Here is a 23,050-nt window from a genome sequence, read left to right on the forward strand (position 1 = left end):
TTATATTAAAATTTTTAGCAAGCTTTTATTCAAATTTGCAATTATTTTCAAATTTTGTCTTATTTCATTTGTTTTCTAAGTTTGAATCGTTAGGGGCCATTGAATCTTTTTTACGTCTTGCAGTTATGCTACTGGACAGATTCCACAGAAATCAAATGGCTTTGAAAAATGTTGATATATTATTTTTAAGTTCAGTTTGTCAAATTTCTCTATTGCTATTTTTGGCCAATAAAGCTCTTTCAATGCTTGCGCTTGGGTTAGTGGGTATATTTTTTTGGATCAAATTTGGCCTTCCGGGTAAACCTCTCAAGAGTTTTTAGCAATGACGGCTGACGCTGTTCAACTGATCTGATGGTCAGTTAAAGTTTTTAGTTATTCATCCAATTCTTTGGATTGTGTTTCAGTACTTGTCCTGCAATGTTTTTTACAATTCAAAGAATTTGAATTGTATTGGTGCGCTGTTTTTTTAAGTTGTGTTCGCAACTTTTTTAATGACTTTGATCTTTCTAAACGGGTTTAGTAGTCCTTCAAGTGCTTAGTGCTGCAGCTGCTGGGATGGCCTTAATTTAAGGTTAACAGGTTATTTTTAGGAGTTTTTCGGCTAAAAATGGTGAAAGTTCTCATGTTTTTTGTGATTTTTTTTGAGTTTTTGTTTGATTAGTCTTAGGTTGAATTTTTAAGTTGATGAAGGCCTTCAGCGAGACAAAATTACTTGTTATGACCATTTTATTTTGCAATTTTTCAAGGTTTTTGAAACTTATTGTCTTTTTTGAGTTTTTCCATTTTCAGGGGCCATGGAATCTACTTTAAGATTTGATAATAGAGCACTACATAGTTTTTAGTAACAATGGATTGGTTTTCAACATTTTAATGTATCGAATTTCACCATTTTTTTTCATAAATTCTGCAATTTTTTAAGGTTTCCTTAAGGTTTTGTTAATTTTTGATATTTGTCCATGCTCAAATGCCAGAAAACCTATTCCACGGTTGATGAAAAGTTACGTCATGGTTGTTAGTTTCAATGGATTTGTTTTCAACAATTTAACCTTTCAAATTTCAGAAATTTTTTCGTAAAATTTGCCATTTTTCAAGTTTTTTATTCAAGACATTTGCCTTTTTTTGTTTTTCTTGCCTCAGTAGCCAATCTCATCCAGGGTTTGATAGTATGTGTTTAAATAGTTGCTAGGGTCAGCTGAATGGTTTTCAACATTTCAGTAGAACGAATTTCTATTTTTTCAAACCTGAAATTTTTCTAAAAAATTATTGCCTATCTTTGAGCGAGTTAATTTTTTAATGCTTGTTATTGGGTTACTGGATAGCCTCTAGAGACACAGAATTGATTCTGAAGATATTAATATCACGATCTTCAGCAACATTTCATTAAAATTTCTTCGAGATGATTTGTATTGTGTTTTCGCTTGCATTGTTCAATTGTTCTGCTGGTCAGGTAGAGTACTTCCAAGTTTTTCATTCAGTTCGTTTTTTTATTTCGTCCAAAGGTAATAAGCTGTGACCAAAGGTAACAAGCTATGACCAAAGGTAACAAGCTGTTACCTTTGGTCAAAGCTTACATTTTGCTTGAAATCTTTTTGGTTTCTCTAGGCTAGTTTCACTTCTTTTCTCATTCTGCTAAAAGTGTTTTTAGACAGTAGTTGCTCGGCAAAGCAATTCAAAATGTACAAAGTCAGTATCGAAAACGGAATCAGAAATAGAAACGGGATAAAACCATAAAGCACAATTTTAGATGACCGTTACTCAGTGAAATGGTATAAACCGATAAAGCCCAATCATTAAGTGCATTAGGTTAACATAGTTCATTAGAGCGGTTGGTAGATGACAACTTAATTGCTTTGAGAAGCTGAATTAAGTACACTTTCAGAATATACTCCACGCTGCACACCAAATAGAGCAATTTGACACTCAGAAATGAATTCTGTCGTTTTTCATCAATTCTTTTCTGTTTCAATCCTGATGTGAGTCAAGTGGGTTAACAGCGGTTATTTCCCGGCATTAATACTATATTTACCATACCGTTGTCTTCGCAATAGAGAAGTTTTCGTACGGCGAGGCGAAGTCGAGTTGTAGAATAATTAGGAGAGCGTGATAACAACCGTGTAGTAATGTGTTTATCAGCCATTTTTGCGCCGCTCTTCATTCAGTAGCAGTGGCTTAAAGTTTTGTCGCAAAGCCGAGTTTTGCCCCGGTTTCGGATTTTTGCAGTATTTATCACCGACAAGTTATTGCATTTGAGTTACGCAATTGTTGTTATCGCAACGATAGTTGATTAATTTTCGTGTTCACGCAAACAATTGAGATCAAAAGTGATCCTCAATTTGCTGTGGTTGATTCAGTAACTTATCTTAAGTAGTAATATTGGCCGATAAGGTGCGGTCTCTCAGTTGTAAAGTTAGTTAGTGAATGGTGGTTGTGTAGGACTATGACGACGAAAAAGATGCAGAAGATGTGGTTATGGAAAGTGATAATGAAGTTGGAGCTGAGGAAGAGCACGGCGATGAAGAGAAGGAAGCCCATGAACAAGGTAACTATAATCTCAATCTCCGATAAACAAATTTTAATAACTGCTCTCGAACGAAGTTTGAAGCAATTATTGTAAACCTATGTGTCTTTTTAACCCTTTTAACGTGTGTCAGAATTTTTGGTTAACCGTTTTTGCGCTTTTGTTCTAGAAAATTCGTCTTTTTCACTTATGGCTTCTTAATTTTTGATCTAAACTGCTCTTATTCCTAATTCAAGTCAAGATATGAGAACCCCTCTTGTCTGTTTTTGAACCCATAAATTTCCTAGGTTCACCCCCTCTAGTTTAAATTGCCCCCTTGTCGTTCGACAGCAATTTATCTTTTGTCTGTTGATAAAGTCTTTTCTTAAGGGACCTCTCTCTGCGTTGCTTTTTTGTCAAATCGGTTTAATTAATAGCCGCCCTCATCTTCTCAGCCGGCTATTATTGCGGTAAAGCGAAAAAAACTTTTTACCATTTTGCCGCTTTTTCGACATTTTGCGTGAAATCTTTTTGACTTCTCTAGGCTAGTTTCTCTCTTCTCTCATTCTGCTAAAAGTGAATTTGAACATCAGTTGCTAAGCAAAGCAATTCAAAATGAACAGAGTCGGTATAAAAAATTGAAGTCAGAAATAGAAACGGGATAAAACCATAAAGCCCAATTTTAGATGCCCGCTATTTGAACGTCGTTCCTATAAGTCTTACTTACACCTCTAATGCTTATTGGTGTTGATAGTAGCCCTTAGCCCACTTAAAAAATATTTTTGTACAAAAATCTTTTTTTTCAATATATTCTATTCGTTCAATCCCAATCATGCCTATTGGAATCAACGGCGGCTATTTTCCGGCAATCTGCCGGGTATGTTTTATCATTTTGATTTGACAATCATTTCACATTTATTAATTGCCTATGAACGATGTTTGAATCAATTATTAATAGCGGCCCTCATCTTCTCAGCCGGCTATTATTGCGCTCGTATTTTTTTTTTTTTACTTCGTCAAACTTTTTTTCGCTTTACCATTTTGCCGCTTTTTCGACATTTTGCGTGAAATCTTTTTGACTTCTCTAGGCTAATTTCTCTCTTCTCTCATTCTGCTAAAAGTGAATTTGAAAATCAGTTGCTAAGCAAAGCAATTCAAAATGAACAGAGTCGGTATAAAAAAATTGAAGTCAGAAATAGAAACGGGATAAAACCATAAAGCCCAATTTTAGATGCCCGCTATTTGAACGTCGTTCCTATAAGTCTTACTTACACCTCTAATGCTTATTCGTGTTGATAGTAGCACCTGTAGCCGCTCTCTAAGAAACAGAAATATGTTCAACTACGAAATGCCATCAAAATAAATCGGACTTAAAAAATATTTTTGTACAAAAATCTTTTTTTTTTCAATATATTCTATTCGTTCAATCCCAATCATGCTTATTGGAATCAACGGCGGCTATTTTCCGGCAATCTGCCGGGTATGTTATTTAGTTTTCATCAGTAGTTAATTTTTTAAAAACGCAATCCAAATTTTTTAAAAACGCAAAAAAAATTCAGTAACAAAAAAACCGTTCTTTTCGTCATCAGAGGTGTAAAAGTCTCAAAAGTGAATAATTGGAGGAGAAAATTAGAATGGAAGAACAATGTTTCCACCCTGTGTCTCAGATTTGAGAGAATGTTATGGCTGAACATTTGAGAAGCAGCATTTTAAATAGTTGAACTGTTCACTTTTACGACGGGTTTCAGGTTTTTTAACCAAACGTTCAAGTTTCTACGTCGAAAAATAATCGAAATAGATGCAAATACAGCTAATTGACAAACACTGCTTATTGCGAAACAAAACAAAAAATGGCAATTTATGTGAATAAACATTGATTCCAGCATTTTTATTCCGACTAACTATAGTGGTGGAGGAACTATATACACAAATGGGCTTGTGTTCAGTCAATTTTGGCCGATCCATATATTCATCGTAGATGGTGAGGCGTGGGTGTCATTAAAAAGCCAGTGCTGCGTAGAATATGCTACCAAAAAGATTGTTTTGAATTTCGTTTTTTTTTTCACGGAGTTATCGAGGTTTATTAATTGCTCTTGAACGAAGTTCATAGCAATTATTGTAAACGTGTTTTTTATGCAAATTTTTCGCTTGATAAACTTGCGCTTTTCTTCTAGAACATTCTTTTCAAGTGACTGTTTTCAGTGACTGTTTTCAGTGACTGTTTTCATTAACATTCTTTTCATGACTTTTCAAGTGACTGTTTCACGCTTTCGTTCATCATTTTGGAGTGATCTCTAGTGCTCCAAAGTTGCTAACATAAAATCGGTTGCAGCAAAGCCAAATTAAGTGCCTCGTAGCGCATTGGTTAGTGCGGTTGGCCATGGATCGAGAAGTCAGTGGTTCGAATCCCGGTGGGATTAAAGTTTTTTTGGACCCATAAAGAAAAATTATTCCAGACTTAAGGACCATGAACTAAATTGCCTCGCCTGTCGTTCAAGAGCAATTCTTCCTACATTTGTCGGTTTATGTTTTTGTTTATCTTCACATTCTCCGTATTTTTGCCCATTTTTGGTGAAAAATATTACAAAATTGTTAACGTTGGTGTCGTTGGTTTCATAAATTAAAAGAGTGTTGTTGAACTGTTTGATTCAAATTTTGGCTAATTTTTCAAAATTAAGATTTTCATGAAAAATGGCCAGGAATAATATTCTTTATTCCACTTTGTTCATATTTGCGGAATTAACACTGCTGACTAAAAACTGCTGACACAACATTCGTTAACTCTAAATGAAGCTAGTTGTTTTACTTGCTTTTTTTTATGAGTGTTCCTGACTTAATGTTTTGTCGGTTTTTTGCTAATTCAACTCGATAATTATCCAAAACGCATCATTTATTGTCGATATATTGACTTTTTGTCAAATTATCCATTTACATATTATTCGGAACAATACAATTATATGTTTCTAAAGAATATCAATATCAAGGCTGATTATCGTTAGTCGTTGTTTTCTAGAGTTCAAAAGTAATTCGGTTTGTAACCAGTCACTTTTTCAAAATATTTTGTGCTTTTTAATAGCCGCCCTCATCTTCTCAGCCGGCTATTTTAGCGCTCCTATTTTTTTTTACTTCGTCGAATAAAAGAATGTTTCGCTTTACCTCATTTTGCCGCTTTTTCAACATTTTGCGTGATATCTTTTTGGCTACTCTAGGCTAGTTTCTCTCTTCTCTCATTCTGCTAAAAGTGATTTTGCACATCAGTTGCTCAGCAAAGCAATTCAAAATGAACAGAGTCAGTATAAAAAATTGAAATCAGAATTAGAAACGGGATAAACCCATAAAGCCCAATTTTAGATGCTCGCTATTTGAACGTCGTTCCTATAAGTCTTAGTTACCTTCTCTAAGGCTTATTGGTATTGATAGTAGCCCATGTAGCTTCTCTTTGAGAAACAGAAGTACGTTATGTTCAACTACGAAATGCCATCAAAATAAATCGGACTTAAAAAATATTTTTGTACAAAATCTTTTTTTTCAATATCTTCTATTCTTTCAATCCCAATCATGCTTAATGGAATCAACGGCGGCTATTTTCCGGCAATCTGCCGGGTATGTTTGTTATCGCGAACTTTACAAGGCTACTTGAGGTAACTGAGATTTCATGGGGGCTATAACATATTTGAGCACTATGCTTATCCTCGAATTTAAATGAACAGTACGATTTCTTTGTGAACCAAACCTTCCCAGCTTAGTTCACAGCAGCGTAGCCAAGCGCACGCACCATATTATCTATTGCAATATATTTATTTATTTTGACTCTAGACGATCATAACAAACTTGCGCGTGTGGACATTTTTCTGTATGCTTTCCTGTTTACCGAAGTTCCTTAGAGTCAAGAAAGGAATTTTGCCGGAAAATTTGAAGAAGAGATTATCGGGGCTCTGATCTCAAATTTGTGTACCGATTTGAGTATAAAACTTTTGACAAAGCTGAGTATTAGGTGCCAAAAAGAGTCAAGAGATGAATTGCTTTTTTGCTGTTTCAGGTGAAGAAAGCATTGATGGAGAGTCAAGGCCGGGTATGTACGGACTCTGTAAAAAGGAGAAATCTGATTCAAGAGAAATAGTTCAGCAATTGTCGAGATTATAATTAGCCCTATTAAACCTTTTTCGAGGCGTCATTTTTGTGGGCCTTGTGGTTTCTATCGGAAAAATTAGCTAACAGTTTCTTTCATCACAATTTTTGCATTTTATGCGCTGTTTTGTTTCAGCAGCTTCCGTGATTCACAGTGTGAGTAAGCAGTCACATGACGAGCGTGTGATCACTTTTCTGAAAGACACTACAGACAACATTGTCAACTACGAGTTTGACACCGTTAAAGGTACAGCCATATTTTTGTTTTCTTGCCAACAGATCATTTTAATATTGATTTTATCAATATGAGTTTTTAAACTCCACATAATCGGTGTAAGGGGGGTATGTAATTTCGTTTTTATAGATGTAAGCTAAATGTAGCTATAGATCGATGCTCCTCATTTATTATAGCTGCGAAGCTGTAAGCTGAGCGTAGCTATATTGCGGTGCTCTTGGTTTTTTTTACGACTCGAAGAGGAGTATTGGTTTTCTCTCGGTTTTTTTTTTTTACAGGAAGTAGATTTGTTCACGCGGCATTTTGACCTAAAAGCGAAAGTGAGAAAAGCTGTCTTGGTGAACAAATTTTCGCTAAGCGAGAGAAGTTTTTTGATCATGCGCTGCGTTTAGTGAATGACTTTTTGACTTTGAAAAGTAGTTTTTGACTGAATGGCATATATAGATAACCGTTTTTAGCCGTTTTTTCGTCTAAGTAGCCAATTTTTTTTGCTTGTAATTTGGTTTTTTGTAGAAATAATTTTTATTCGATACTATATTGAAATGCCAACATCGGAGATTGATGCCACAGTGTTTTGCAGAGCCTGAATATGGGTTTCAATTTGAAAATTGGCACATATTTTTTGATTTTTTAGTTATTTTTTGACTTTTTTCTATTAATTTCTGCATTCTTAGATCTTTTAACCGTCTTTTTGTCAGAAATCAGTTCATTTGGCAACTTCTCTTTGATAATTTATATACTTAACGCCTCTCTCTACCTCGGTGTATTTTTGTTTTATAAAATTGTACATATGCTAATCCGATTTTGGTAGTTTTTTCCCGATTTTTGTCAGTTTTTTGTTTGTATTTTGATTGTAATTACTAGAAATAGTCTCTTTGTGCAACATGAGGGACCTTAGTTGCGCTTTAATAAAAAATCAATCATTTTTTGGAGTTCAGTTTTTGAAAAACAGTTGAAGCTTTTTCGTAAATGCAGGCTTAAATTTTTTGATAATATTTTTTTGCAAAATGTTTCAATGTTTTCTATTTTTGAGTTCTGCATGTTCGTATTTTTTTTGTTCTCCTCAGGAGGATAGATTTTTGTATCGGATGACTAGTTATCTTTTCTAGGTCTCGAATTCTGAGCAGTGAACTGTATTTGTTTTTCTTGATTTTTTAATTTGATTTTTAACTTTTTAAAAAACAAGAATGCCTTTCTGTTACAATGTTCCTTACATTGTGCCCATATTCTTAAAATTCTAGTTAGTATCATTCTAGCTTTGTCCTGGCACCTATTTTTTTGGTATATTGAATTTTTCAGCTTCCATTTTTCATGGAAGCAGTATTAAAAGTTTTTTGACCTTTTTCTGTAAAATATTTAATGTTTCGTATGTTTGATATCTGGTTTTTCTTATTTTTTTGTTCACTTCAGGAGGATAGATCTTTATATTGGACGACTAGTTATCTTTTCTATGTCTCTAATGCTGAACAATGAAATGTATTCGTTTTTCTTGAATTTTGTTTTTTTTTATTTTTGACTTTCAAAAAATCAAGAATGTGTTTTTATTACGGTGTTCCTCATATTGTGTCCATGTTCTTATCATTCTAGTTAGTATCATTTTAGTTTTGTCCTGGCAGCTTTTTATGGCACATTTATTTTTGGTTGTTTCAGTTGTTAAAAAATTGAATGATTTCAGCATTTTCTTAGATTTTCGTCATTTCTTTGTTTGCAATTGATTTCATTCAACACAAGGCAGTACTGAGAGTTTGCTAGCCAGCTTTTTCCAAAAGCTCTACTTAATACTATCTACTGCAACTTCCTTCCGGCCTTGGTGTTAATTTAAACGATTTTTTGCCTTTGAACATTTTTCTGCTGCTTGTCTTTTCTATGATTATTTTAATTTTTGAATTAGTTTTAAATCATGTTGTCTACAATATGCAGAACAAGGGAGAAGTATGTGCCGTTTTTTGTTTTAATTGCAGTGATTAGAACTGTAATTATATTGGTTTTCTGATTCTTAAATTTCAGTATTCTTTTTTTTTTTTAAAAATTTAACTTAGTTTCTAAGATTGTTATCTGCCGTTTGCTTTTCTGATCTTTTTTAGATCAGAATCATGAATTATTTGAGGGCAATTGATAGCCCTTTCAGCTGTTTTAGGCCATCAGTATTTTGACCTGCCTATCTATTTCGGATTTTTTAACGTTATCAAAAATTTTCAACAACATAAAATTTTGCTGCATTTTTTTCTTGGTGACAGTGGTTTAAGTTTCACCAATTTTTAGATCAGACCAGGGGAGGTAATGAGTTAATGGTTGAATTCAAATGGTAATTGCTTCAGCTGCAATTAGGGTTTTGTTTGTGAGGTGTTGCGGCTTCGAGTCGCTTCCGGAATTCTTCCGGCTATGTTTTTTGTTTCGTCGTCTGACGCTCTTTTTTCGTTTTACATTTGTTCACACAGCAAAGCTGAAAAAGTCAAATTTTCTGAATGACTTCTTCCTCTCACTAACGACATTTGCGCGCGTGACGTCATTTCTCACTCGCTTTAGCGAAAGTTTTTAGGTTATTTGCGTGATTAGATTTTGATCATACGTGACTTACCTCACTCAATAAAATGACTTTTGCACTTTAAAACTTAGGTTTAATTTGAATTTGTTTAAGGTCAAAGGAACTCATATGTACAGTAAAGGTCCCTAATAAGAGGTTTCTGCGGGATGAAATTTAACAAGTTTTATTAATTTATCGCTGAATGTTTTTTAGCCTAGTTTTTTGAGCGGCGTCGATTTTTTTTCAATTTAGATCTGTATCTGTTTCTATCTCTATTATATGGCACGCAGGTCTATTCTTTCGCAGCTATTCCGGCAATCTGCCGGCTATGTTAATTGCTCTTAAACGAAGTTTGTGGCAATTATATTAGTTCTGCTGGTCTTTTTTAATAGCCGCACAGCGATAGCTGGGGCTATTATTGGCCTTCTCTTGGTTTTTTTTACAGTTCAAAGAATTTCAATTGTATTGGGGCGCTGTCTTTTTTACGACTCCAAGAGGAGTACTGGAGAAATCCTTTTTTTAATCAATTTTATTGGAGTGATTTTTGAAGCGGGAAATGAAACGCGTGAAAAAATTTGGAGTGATTTTGGCGCTGAACAAAAGTGAAGAGCGGAGCGAAAAGAGAGTGATTTTTGTCCATACCGATGATTTTGAGAGAGCGAGAAATTGATGTGAAATTGACAGAAAAATTTTAAACCATTTCTTATTTTTTTGCACTTTTTAATAGCCGCCCTCATCTTCTCAGCGGGCTATTATAGCGCTCCTATTTTTTTTACTTCGTCGAATACAAAAATGTTTCGCTTTACCTCATTTTGCCGCTATTTCAACATTTTGCTGGGTATCTTTTTGACTTCTCTAGGCTAGTTTCTCTCTTCTCTCATTCTGCCAAAAGTGATTTTGAACATTAGTTGCTCAGCAAAGCAATTCAAAATGAACAGAGTCAGTATAAAAAATTTAAGTCAGAAGTAGAAACGGGATAAACCCATAAAGCCCAATTTTAGATGCCCGCTATTTGAACGTCGTTCCTATAAGTCTTTGTTACCATCTCTAATGCTTGTTGGTTTTGATGGTAGTCCCTGTAGCCTCTCTCTAAGTAACAGAAGTACGTTATGTTCAACTACGAAATGCCATCAAAATAAATCGGACTTTAAAAATGTTTTTGTACAAAAGTCAATTTCAATATCTTCTATTCTTTCAATCCCAATCATGCTTATTGGAATCAACGACGGCTATTTTCCGGCAATCTGCCGGGTATGTTTCTTTTTTCTTAGTCTTAGAAAAGTTTCTTAGCCTATTATGACTTGCCCATTGTTTTGCCAGCTTTCCATTGCCCTAATTGGAAAGGAATTTTACTCGGCTTTATGTTTCCTTGTACTATTTAAAAAACTCATTCAGTTTTTCTAGTTTTTTATTCAATTTGTTTTTGAATGCCGTTTCTTTTTTTTCCTTAAATTTTTTATGGCGTTTTTGGAGGTTCAGGGTTCACAATAGTTATTGTAGTTGTGTAGTAAAAAGTATGGGCAATTTTCTCCTTCGAGTCGTTTCCGGAATTCTTCCGGCTATGTTTTTTTAAGATCTGTTCAAACATTTTCATGTTATTTTGACTTCTGTTCACGCATGAAGTCAAATTGGAGTAGTGATTTTGGTCACGCCGAAACAGGAAGTGGAGCGAAAAAGCGAGTGGTTTTGCGGCGTGACATTTTTTCGCTCTAAATTTAAAGTAGAGTGAGAAAACGGTGTTTGAACGAAAATTCGCTTTCTCGCTAGTGGTTTTTTCTTCACATGCGGCAATTTCACTTTGATTTTTACTGTTTTTTCGATTTTTTGGATCGGATTTTTTTCTAAATGGTTTTTCCAATCCATTCATAGTCCGTTTTTGGTCTAGTTTTTTTTAGTCAATGAAAATTCTTTAAATTGTTCGTCAGGACTTGCCCAGCCACTTTTTGTTCATTCGTTCATGCAATTTCAACTGAATTGCATGCGTGACGTCATTTTTGGCTCTTAGTGGAGGGAGTTTTTTTTGTTCATTCGCGTGATTAAATTTTTGGTCACACTTGACTTACCTCACTCTCAAAAATGACTTCCTCACTTTGAAGTTGACTTTTATTTACTTTAATTCAAAGAGATAAGGTCAAATGGGTGTGTGTCACTCTAAATGAAGGTTGTTTGAGATCAGCTAATAGATGCAGCAATAACTTAGACAGATTTTTAATCAAAATATAACAGATCAGCCTTCAATGAAAAGACAAATTTTTGTTCTGTCTTTTTTACTGTTTTTTTTGAGACGGCCGATCTACGAATCTATTGCGGCTATTTTCTGGCAATCTGCCAGCTATGTTACTGCGATTTTTTGTACTACCGACTTTTCGTCTGGGTATTTTTTGTTCTGTGAGCGTTACACTTTTCTGCCTCAAAAACGGTCTAAACACCTAAAGCACAGAGGGCATCAAGTAGCTGAGATGTTCTCTTAGAGCCTTACGCCTCTCTGTTCATGCCGATCCTCGGCTGCTTTTATATGCGTGTTGTTTTTTGAAACGCAGTGAGTTTAGAGTTGAACTGAGTGTGATAAATGAGTTACATCACTCCCGAAATGATTTTTAAGGTGCACCCCTCTCCATCTGGCGATTTGGACCCCCTCAACAAGCCCTCGCAACACTGCTCTGCTCATCGCCTGATCCTCCTCCCCTCCCTCCTTCTCCCCCTCCCATTCCGCTCAGCAACCACCATCTAAGTTACATCCTATTTTGAACATCCATAAGGCAAAGCTGGCAAGTGCCCAAGCCAACCGCTCCCCGGTCTTTAAAGGGCAATTTTTCCAACAGTAGCTGGTTATGTTTACTCGACTTCCCTTCACATCAAAGTTTAATAATTCCAATGTTAATTAATAGCCGCCGTCAACTTAGCCGCCGTTTATAACGGCTATTACTTAGGCGCTTTCCTTTTTAATTTAATCTCAAAGAAACAGGGTTAGTATCAAAAAATTAAATTCGAAAGTACAAACGGGATAAGCTTATAAAGGACAGTTTTAGATGCCCAGTATTTGAACTTTATTCTAATTGATGTTAGTTACAACTCGCTGCTAATGATGTTGATCCCTGTATCTTTTTGAAAAACAGGAATGCGCCCAACTGGGAAATCCAATCAAATTGGTTCGATACCAACCGGGTTTATGAAAATCCTTGGCAGATATTTTTTGTAAATATTCTGGGTATTTTAGTTGCTCTGGAACGAAATGTGAAGCATTTACTGTTAACCTCTGTTTTTATGCAAAATTTTTGCTCAATTGTTTTTTTCTAGAACATTGTTTCGATTTCACTTTTTGAGAGACCTTTTCACACTTGACTTCTTGTTTTTTCTGCTTGGCGTAAATTGCTCTTATTTAGAAATTAAGTTTGCTTTGCAAACATAAAAGCGATTGTAAGCTAGGAAATTGTAGGGGACTGACAGCCAAGTGGTAAGACGAGGACGCAGCAGATCGAGGGTTTGAATCTCTCTCTAGTCGGATGTTTTTTGAAATCACAAGGAAAAGTTTTGCTTCGCTACAGCCCATTCTGAGTTAAATTGCCTTTCCTGTCGTGCGAGAGCAATTTTTTCGCTGTTTACTCGGTTTGTGTTTTAATTTTTTTTACGTTTTGGTTACATTTTTCTTTTCAGAAGTCACTACTTTCACATTTGAATTCTGAGTTACCTCACTCATTTTTTATCTGAATGTAATTTAAAATTCATTTCGTACTATTGTGTGTGAATAAGTTTATGTACAAAAAAGTGATATGAAAAGATACGGTATAAGCCAGTTAAGCCCGGGCATTAGGACCTAATCTCTAAACAGTTTGTGCATTCAGATATCAAATTTCCTTCGAGTATTCTGCTTATTAATTGCTCTTGAACGTAGTTCATAGCATTTATTGTAAACGTGTGTGTCTTTTTTTATGCAAAATTTTCGCTTGACAATTTTGACTTTTCGAGTGACTTTCACGCCCTTGACTTTTTGCATTTTGCGTGATCTAAAATTCTCTCTCAATCACATTTTCAAGCAGCTGAACTCAATTGGCGGCAATTTAATGCTAAAAGTCAAATGAAAAGTGCGCCGAAACTGATGTCATTTTTTACTTTAAATCTTAGTGGTATATGTTAACCTCTAATGTGGTTATTTGAAGCCCACTATAGAACTTCTTAGTCCCATTTAAGGTCCCCCTCCCCCCCCCCCCCGACTCATTCAAGAGCAATTCTTCCGATGTTTTGTCGGTAATGTGTTATAATGGAATTAAGCTTATTTTCCTCCAGCTTAGATGATGAATTTGGCAAATTTGTCCTTTCGACTTAAACTGCAGACCAAATTAGAACACAGTTTGACACTTGAGGAGAAATCGGCGGCTTTTTTCCTATCTCTTACTGTTTCAAGATCAACGTAGGTCATTGGGGTCATTAGGTCAATCTGCCGGCTTTGTCTGGAAATAGCTCTACCTCACGCTCTAGGTTATTTAAGAGTAAGATCTAGTTTTTTTTTAAAATTTTTTAGTCAATAAAAATTCTTTGAATTGTATGTCTGGACTTGTCCTGCTATGTTTTTTTCACTTCTAATAAAAATTTGTTTACCTTGTTCACAGCTTTTTAAAATCTTTTGCGTGAAATATTTTCGACTTCTCTAGGCTAGTTTCATTTTTCTCTCATTCTCCTCAAAGTGCTTTTGAACAGTTGTTGCTCAGCAGAGCGATCTAAAATGAACTGAGTCAATGCCCAAAAAAGAAATAGAAAAGAACGAGATAAAACCATAAAGCTCAATTTCACAAGCACGCCACTGAGACTTTGTTCTAATCAAGACCTGTGTCTTCATAGTGAAACAGGAGTATATCTAGCTACCATATAAACTAAAAAAAAAGTTAGAACTTTTAAAATGTTTTTTATTGTAACAATGGTTTTCAACTTCCTGTTTTTTCAATCCCATTCGGGGTTGTCGGAATCAATGGTTGCTATTTTCTGGCAATCTGCCGGGTATATATCATAAGGCCACTGCTTTAGTTTGAAAGTCCTTAGTTAACTTACTGGAGCTTTCGCTTTTCTTACCTACAGTGTGATTTTTTATCTGTTGCTAATTTTTTTTCAATAGCCGAGCAAGATGCATGCGTTTTTAATCTCGGCCCTCACTTAGTCAGATGTACAATTTTAGGGGCTCATACGTAGAGTTTTAATTCGCTTGATGTTTTGTAGTGGTTTTTCTTTCTTACAAAAAATAAGGTCTGATTTATTCCTCTCACTGTTTCAACTAGATTGATTCTGGAGTGCTTCCAGCAACTTCACACACTGTAGTGAATAAGATTGAGGTCAATATAGCAGAACCAAATGGAATGATTTAATCCGAGAAAGCCCTGGTTTAACAATTACTTCATTAAAATATAAAATTTATTAGAGTAAACGCTTATTGGTATTGGCGGTATGCTCGTGTTCCAAGTTGACGCTCTGCAGTTTGTTTGTCTAATCTATAAAATTGCGATCACATTTAGAACTGTTTATGACACTTCTGTCCATTTTGTCACATTTTTCAACCCCAAAGTGATCTAGAAATTTTTCGCGCATTTACAATTTTGAACTCAAGCAACTGAACTCAATTGGAGATAGTTTACTACCGAACTTCAAATGGAAACTTTGCGGAAATTAGTTCCGTTTTTCACTTTAAATCTTAATGATGCTCTATAATAAGCTCCTATGACGTCATTTGAAAAGCTCCTTTGTGAACGTTCATGCCCTTTCATACTGGACCACACTACAAAAAATGAATCAATCGAGTCCCCCGCTGTACAAGAGCAATTCGTCAGACGTTAGCCTGTTTTGTTTTCTAACGGCACGGGACAGATAGTGAAATATCATTCTGTGGATATATCTTTGCATTTGATGCCTATTGATGTGGATATGCTCAACCAGCTGTTCGTTCTGCAGAATAACAAATGAAAATGAGGATTATGATTTATTAGTTTGACCAGGTTTATTGATGGCCGAGAAAATGTGTCCTTGTTAGTCTGGTATTCAACTCATAAGTTTTCACTGTTAATTTAATCGCTTTGCATAGTTGTCGTTGTTTAGAATCACGCAGCAAATTTAATTCCATGGTTTGAGTTCCGTTGCTTTTAGAGAGCCACTGCACAGTGACATACGAGTTTTCAGTGGTAGAAGCGCCTCTGGATTTTGGTGTGTTTCTGCAAGAGGAGGCATCCAAGGCGGTGCTCTGTTCCAAAGCAAAAGGTGAGCTGTGTTTAAGAATTTATTGTTGTGTTCGATATGAGGAGGTCATCTTGAACGTGTACCTATCAACTGAGTGATCTCAAGTTATTTTTGAGATTTCTCCTCCGACGAGGGAGCCCTGAGCTCAGCGTCTCTGATAACGGTAGAGATTTCGGTGGCGCTTCCCGTGAGTGTCCCATTACAAGCAGCAATTAATCCGACAACAAGAAAATCAACACGCTTGGCGAATGAAAAAAAAACGAGTGTGAATTTATCCCGCCATACGCTTCAGAATTTGGAGTGGGGCGTGGGAAAGTCTTATCATAGCTCCGCAGCTGTAATTTGACCGTAGCTGTATTGCGGTGTTCTTGTTTTTACCATCCAAGAATTGGATTCTGTTCGCGTTCTGTCTTTTTTGTAAGATGTTTTCACACAGGTTTTCATGACTTTGATTTTTCAACACGGGATAAACGGCTGTAAGTTTTATCAGAGGCCCTTAGCTGGCTTTAGTAGACTATAATAGGCTTCAAGTGATTAGAGTGCTAACAGGAAGTCGAGCGAAAAAGCGAGTGGTTTTGCTGCGCGAACTTCTTTTGCTCTAATTTTAAAGTAGAGTGAGAAAACGGTGTTTGAACAAAAATTCGCTTTCTCGCTAGTGGTTTTTTGTTCACATGCGGCAATTTAACTTTGATTTTTACTGTTTTGTGGATTTTTTGGATCGAATTTTTTTCTTAATGGATTTCCCAATCTATTCATAGTTCATTCTAGGCCTAGTTTTTCGTTTGAATCAGTTTTCCATTTCTCGCTATTAATTTTTTGTTCACATGCGGCTTTTTGACATTGATTTTCTGTTGTTTATTTTTTATTAATAGCCGTGAAGCGATAGCTGAGGCTACTATTGGCTTTCTCTTGGTTTTTTAATTTATTTTGCCGTCAAAATTTTTGTTACAACCATATGACGTCACAACCACTTCAAATCTGCTTTTTGTTCATTCGTTCATGCAATTTTAATTGAATTGCGTGCGTGACGTCATTTTTCACTCTTAGTGGAGCTAGTTTTTTTGTTCATTCGCGTGATTAAATATTTGGTCACACATGACTTACCTCACTCTTAAAAATGACTTCCTCACTGAAATTGAATTTTCTTTGCTTTAATTCAAAGAGATAAGGTCAAGTGAGTGCTTGTCACTCTAATTGAAGGTTATTTGAGAGCAGCTAATAGAAGCAGCAATAAGTTATACAGATTCATAATCAAAATATAACATATCAGCCCTTAATGAAAAGAATGAGTCTTTTTTGGTCTGTCTCTTACCTTCTTCTTGAGACTACAGATCTATGAAGCTATTGCGGCTATTTTCTTGCAATTTGCCAGCTGTGTTCTGAATTTTTTTAGAAATGGTTTTCCCAATTCGCTCAAAGTCCGTTCTAGGTCTAGTTTTTTGTTTAGTCATTGAAAATGCTTTGAAATGTACGTCAGGCTATGTTTTGCTATGTTTTTTAAAATTCGTTTCACCTTTTGATCACGTTTTTCGTTTTACTTAATTCACGACTTTCACGTTTGACTTCTGACTTACATCACTCACTGTTCCAACTGAGTGGTTTTTAAATACATTCACTCAATGAATTACGCAATATAGTGAATACAGTCAAAGTGGAAAGAGAAAAATCAAAAGAGACGGATAAACCAATAAAGCCCGGTCATTAAGTCATTGAGAATTAGGTTATCAAAGTTCATTAGTGTTTGCTAGCTGACATGGTATTAAGCTTATTAGCTTTCATTTTAGAAGCTGAATTAATTATAGCTTAGAATACAACCAAAACTGCAGGCCTAATTAGAACACTTTTTTGCACTGAAAAAATAGAAAAAATTTGGTCAATTTAACTTTTCTTTTTCTGTTTCAATCCCGAGGTGCATCAAGCGCGTCAACGACGGCTATTTTCAGGCAATCGGCTGGCTATGTTTTGAGTTTTTATTTGATTAGTCCGAAATTGACATTTGTCAAAGTTGATAAAGGTTTTTTCAAGACATAATTACTTTCATTTCTGTGTTTTTGGTCTATTTGTTTTGGTAACCCTAACTTAAATCAGGAAAATCATACTATTTTATGTGATTTTTCGAGTTTACAGTTTTTCATTCTAAAAGCCCCAGTATTGGGGGTTGTCTTTTTTTAAAATATCTGTCACACATTTTCATGATTTTGAAGTACTTTTTTGGAATTTTTTAATACCTTTTTCTTTTTCTTCACTTTTCCTCGGTTTTCTTTGTATGTAGCGTTTCTCTTGTTTTTTAATTCAAATAATGTCAGTTATTGAATGCAGTTTTTGTGTAGCCAGATGTTTTGGCAATAGTGGTATCGATGGCGCCACTTGCGATGAAATTTTATCAGATGTTTTTCCAGATATCATTTTTGGCCTTTCTCATCTTATCTTTCCTCCTTTATTAATGCAAAATAGTTTGTAGAGTTAATTAGTGGCCTCATTTTATCGTTGTGTGGTTGGACGGGGCTCAAGGGAACGTGTACGCCAGTTCGGTGAAGGAGTCTTCGGGCTATGGTTTTTTTATTTCGTCATCAAGATTTTCGTTACAATCAATATGACGTCACAATCACTTCAAATCTGCTTTTGATTCATTTGTTCATGCTTTTTCAATTGAATTGCGTACATGACGTCAATTCTAATTCTTAGTGGAGCGAGTTTTTTTGGTTCATTCGCTTGATTAGGTTTTTGGTCCGAAATGACTTCTTCACTTCGCAATAGACTTTTCTTTACTTTTTTTTTTCAAAGAGATAAGGTCAAGTGAACGTGTTTCAATCTAATTGAAGGTTATTTGAGAGTAGGCAATAGAAGCAGCAAGAAGTTAAACAAATTTCAAATCGAATTATAACATCTCAACATTTAATGAAAAGACGTTTATTTTGTCTTTTTTCTTGTACTTGAGACTGCAGATCTACCGAGCTATTGCGGGTATTTTTTTTGTCAATCTGCCAGCTGTTTTAATTTTCCGGCCTTTAGGGGCAAATGAATTTTTTTTGGAATTGAAGACTGGTTATTGAATGGTTTTGGAGTGAAAATAATGCTTTTAAAGATTATAACAAATTTTCAATGAAATTTTTAATTTCTTTCGCATTTAGACCATTTTTTTGAATTTCCGAGTTTTCAATCTTCAAGTAGCAGTACAATTGTTTTAGTTTTCCAGTCATTTCTTTGAATTTTATTCCCGGAGTTGTCATGCTATGAGGCTGTAAATTTTAAATGAAGAATCATTCAATTTTTTTGTACCACAAATTGACATCCTCAACAGCAGAATATTGACATACGTGCAAAAATATTGCCGGCCTTACCAACCCAATACATGGAACAAATTTCTCATTGGTCGAGCTCTTGAAAGGGTGCACTCAAAGTTACTAGCTACAAAATACTATCGAAAATAAAACTGGGAAAGCATAGCCCTTTCATACCCAGGTTCAGGACGAGATTACCTCTGGAGTCCATACCCCAACGGCTAAGTGACCAAGATGGATAACGGACCAAAAAGCTCTTGAAGTCGGGCGCCTAGTGTGGATATTAGGAGCGTTGACAACCCCCGGTATGTCGCTCATGGGAATAGTTCAGAAAGTTTCTCCATTCAAGATGAAGAAGTCAGATGATGCGAAGTCATAATCATCTTCGGAAAATTGATAAAAACCAAAACTAATTGGCTTTAATTATTGACAACTACTTATCAGAAAATGGCTATGGGGTTGCTTGAAACGGCTGCTTAATAAAAGTTTACCAGATTGATAACCATGGAAGAATCAACAGCACGTTCGCCTTGAGTACGACCGCAAATCGAGAGGAATTGATAACAACTTGACCTTTTTCATTGAACGCCCGTCACAGCTGAAAAATTTAAAAAAATGAAAAGGAAACTTCATGATTTTTAACGACGCTTGGATTTAATGACTCGATTTATGCTTGAGAAACTTCAATAACTTGATTTAATTGTTCCGACCCCAGTTGTGGGGGGAGGAACTATATACTCAAATGGTTTTTTTTTGTTCGGACAATTTTGGCCGATCAATATATTCATCGTAGAGAAATGTGAGTGGTATCATTAAAAAGCTCGTCCAGTGTAGAATTCGAAATTAAAAAGGTTTTTTGAATTTCTTTTTTTTTTTCAAGGAGTTATCGAGTGTAAAAGTTTTGTGTGAACAGAGGGCATTTGGCATGATTTTGTTCACTTTTGGCATAATCTTCGTTCAAATTAAGATTTTTTCCGTAAAACTTAATTCGAGATTACTTTTCATGCTACTAAATGAAACAATTTTGCATTCCTGATAGACGAAAGGCGACAAAAATGCTAGTTTTTGTCTCATGGGTAAGTTTACTATAAAAAAAAACTCGAATTATATTTGAGAGCTGTTTCTTTAGAAAACTTTTCGCATTTTTTTTGTATTTTTTTTTAAAGTAACCTATAGACTAGTCAATTTTCATATCGAGATTCCGTTAATGACGAACCTCATTTGCAGTCAAATGTAGTCCAAGGAACAGAAAATCGGTTTTCTAGGAAACTTTCTTGCTTTCATTCGCTTCTACTCTGAGTTTTCGTAATTTTTAATGAAATTTTGATTAGCTTTTTGAGGTTTTACTAAATTTTTGTACTCCTACGGCATATGCTCGTTGACTAAAAGTCTTATAGGCGTGCTATTGAGCATTACGTGAACCTATCTAGTGGTTTGAGTAGACAACTTATGGCTGATAAGACATTAAAAATAAATTTTCGACTTTTTTTTTGAAAATTAACCGATCTCTTACTTTTTTTAAAACTGTAAGTCATTTCCAGTAATCACAGGATCTCCTTCTTTTCTACTGCAACGAAAACTTTTTAGTATAGCAATTTTGGCTTCTAAATTTTGGTTTTATGACTTTGATGCCACGAGTTTTCAAATATTTTTTATAAAATTTTTTGGATATTTTTCCATTAATTTGGTTTCTTTTGAATTCTTAAAACTTATCGTTATGCTGATAGTTCCCATTTGCTTAAAAAAGTTTTTCAATGGATCGCAGAGAAGGTTTTCAGAGAAAAGTTTACAGGTTAAATGGCTTCAAAACTATCTTTTCGCACTTTTCTTTTGAACTTTTGGTTTTTGCCGGTATTTGTTGATCTTTTCATTGTCATAAGACTTATTATGATGTCTTATTGATAATTTATTTATGACAAACAACATAGTCTCCGACAATTTTTTTTACTTTGATATTTTCGACTGTTTTTAAAAATTTTTCTGTAGTCGTAAAATGCTGACAGGTCTCATAAGCTTCGAATTGAGAAATGAATGAATGATGTTTCTGGATGCAGTCAGTTTATTGCTAATAGTCTTAAAGTTTTTGATATTATTCGTTTTCAAAAATTTTTCATTTTCAGTTTTGGTTTTTTTATCGTCAACTTGTAATTTATTCTCATCACTGAGAGGTCCCCTTCAATTCCTTATAATTCAAAAATTAACAGTTTTAATGATAGCATATCGTAACTGATGTTTTGTTTGGTGGACGATATGCGTTTTCATAGTTTTTTGAGTGGTCATTTTTTGTTTCTTTCTCTGTTTTTTTAGCATATTCGCGCACAAACAGATCCCAATTTTTCAAATCAGTACCGAGTGAACTTATTTAATTGTTCAGTATGATTTTAACTGAATTAGTAAAAATAACAATTGAAATCAGAGAAACAATATTCAGCTAAAAGAAAATGATTTTAATTGCTTCAATATTTTATTTTCTGGCAATTTGCTTGTTTTTTTTTCAGTTTTCCTATAACTTTAGTTCGTTTCTATGGCTTAGTCTGAGCAAATACAGGTTATTCGTAATGACTTCTTAGTAAATTTATCAAGAATTGTTTTGTTGAAGGCTAAGGGTTTTTAAGACGTTCGAAGTTATGAAACGTTTTTAAAAATGTTGACTGATTTTTGCCTCATTATTTTTTGTCGACTTTTTACCTAGTCCCATTAAGGAAAAGTCCCATCTGCCGTGCAGTTAAGAAGAAGAAATTTTGTGTAGCTAAGGTTTTATCTGATTGCATTTTGAAGTTGTTACTAGGTGCTCTTAAAATTAGATATTGAGTTTTTGCTGTGAAATTTTAAGTTTTAATGTTTATTTTTTTCTCGCAGTCTTTTTAATGGCAGATCTCGTGAGCGCTGTTATAAGACATGACATTATTTTATTAGCATTAATTGTTATTAGTAGTTTGGGTATGTAAAGATTTTTTAACTCAAACTTCTATTTTTGATTATCTCTTCATTTGTTTGACAATTAAGTCAAAGTTTTAGCTGAGCTCGGGTCGGAACTTCTTGTGCGAACGCACATTAACGAGCCTCCTTGTTGTATCTTATTGTAATTTTTCTTTTCGCTAACTGACCACTGGACTTTGGCAGCACGGGTATTCCGCCTTAAGTGGGATTTGAAGATCTAAAACAGTTAATAAATGAACTCATTCTCAGTTACCTGATGTTTATCGGTTGTTAGAGTTGTTTTATGACGAGATTTTTATATAATTGTTGCGTACTTTTCTGTTTTGTTTTGCTCATTTTTATGTTTTATTGCTCTCGAACGAAGTTTGATGCATTTATTGTACCGTGTTGGTCTTTTTAACACAAGTAAAGTATTTGTATTATATTTTTTGTAGCTGGAACAAGTTTGTTGATTACTTGGATTTTGACTTTTTTGACCTTCACCTGTTTTGATAAATTGACTTCGGTTTTCTAACAATGGAATTTAACAGAAATTTAGTTTGTATTGTATAGAAATTAGGAACTGGTGGGTGAAAATGTCATTTGAGATTTTGTGATCCCATTTAAGTCTCTCCTACCAATCTAAAATACAGACAACCGGCCCCTGCTCCTACATGCCTCGCCCACCCCCAACAACTTGACCCCTGGGGCACCTAACCTCCACTACACCCTCACTTACCTTACCACCCACCTACATCCCTTCGCAGTAAGTTATACAATAGCTTGGGTTTGAACGTTTTATTGCGAGTTATTCATGTTATTTCCTAGTGGTCAATAAAGTTAAAGTAGGAGCGACAGTTATTTTTGGCGGGGAGAGTTTGTTGAATATAATTAGACATAAAATAAACTACCAATAATCATTTTTACATATTCCTTTACTCACAATAACCGCGTTTCTAAATAACCTGTGTTGTTTTTGTCTGTTGTCGCAGATGTCGTTGAGATGGGCCCAGTTATTGTTCACTCAAATACTTCTGAATTGTTATTGCTCGTAGGCCCCAAAGACTCAAACACAGCTTGCACCCTTTCGTTCCTCTGTTACCGGTTATTGCATTGTAATGCTGTTCTATAATCGTGTCAAGCTGCTTTCAATAATCGTGTCAAAGGAATAAAGGAAAACCAAATAATTTAAAGCAACATCAAATTTTGTCAAATAATCCGAATTTGTTTTGTTAAACTGGCAAACAGTT

At 34.8% G+C, this 23,050-nt stretch overlaps 1 protein-coding gene across 1 annotated transcript in view; it reads left to right on the forward strand.

The window, feature by feature from the left end:
* LOC142344645 (DNA-directed RNA polymerase I subunit RPA1-like) overlaps positions 1-23,050 on the forward strand; it is a 97,594-nt gene that overhangs the window by 67,148 nt on the left and 7,396 nt on the right. The window contains exons 22-25 of the mRNA XM_075396460.1: positions 2,434-2,539; positions 6,537-6,569; positions 6,762-6,872; positions 15,511-15,621. Coding sequence (XP_075252575.1) covers positions 2,434-2,539; positions 6,537-6,569; positions 6,762-6,872; positions 15,511-15,621 — 361 coding nt within the window. The remainder of the gene's footprint in view (positions 1-2,433; positions 2,540-6,536; positions 6,570-6,761; positions 6,873-15,510; positions 15,622-23,050) is intronic.

Source organism: Convolutriloba macropyga, chromosome 8 (genome assembly GCF_964194025.1).
Source record: "Convolutriloba macropyga chromosome 8, txConMacr16.3, whole genome shotgun sequence".
In the NCBI taxonomy this organism is placed as follows: domain Eukaryota; kingdom Metazoa; phylum Xenacoelomorpha; order Acoela; family Convolutidae; genus Convolutriloba; species Convolutriloba macropyga.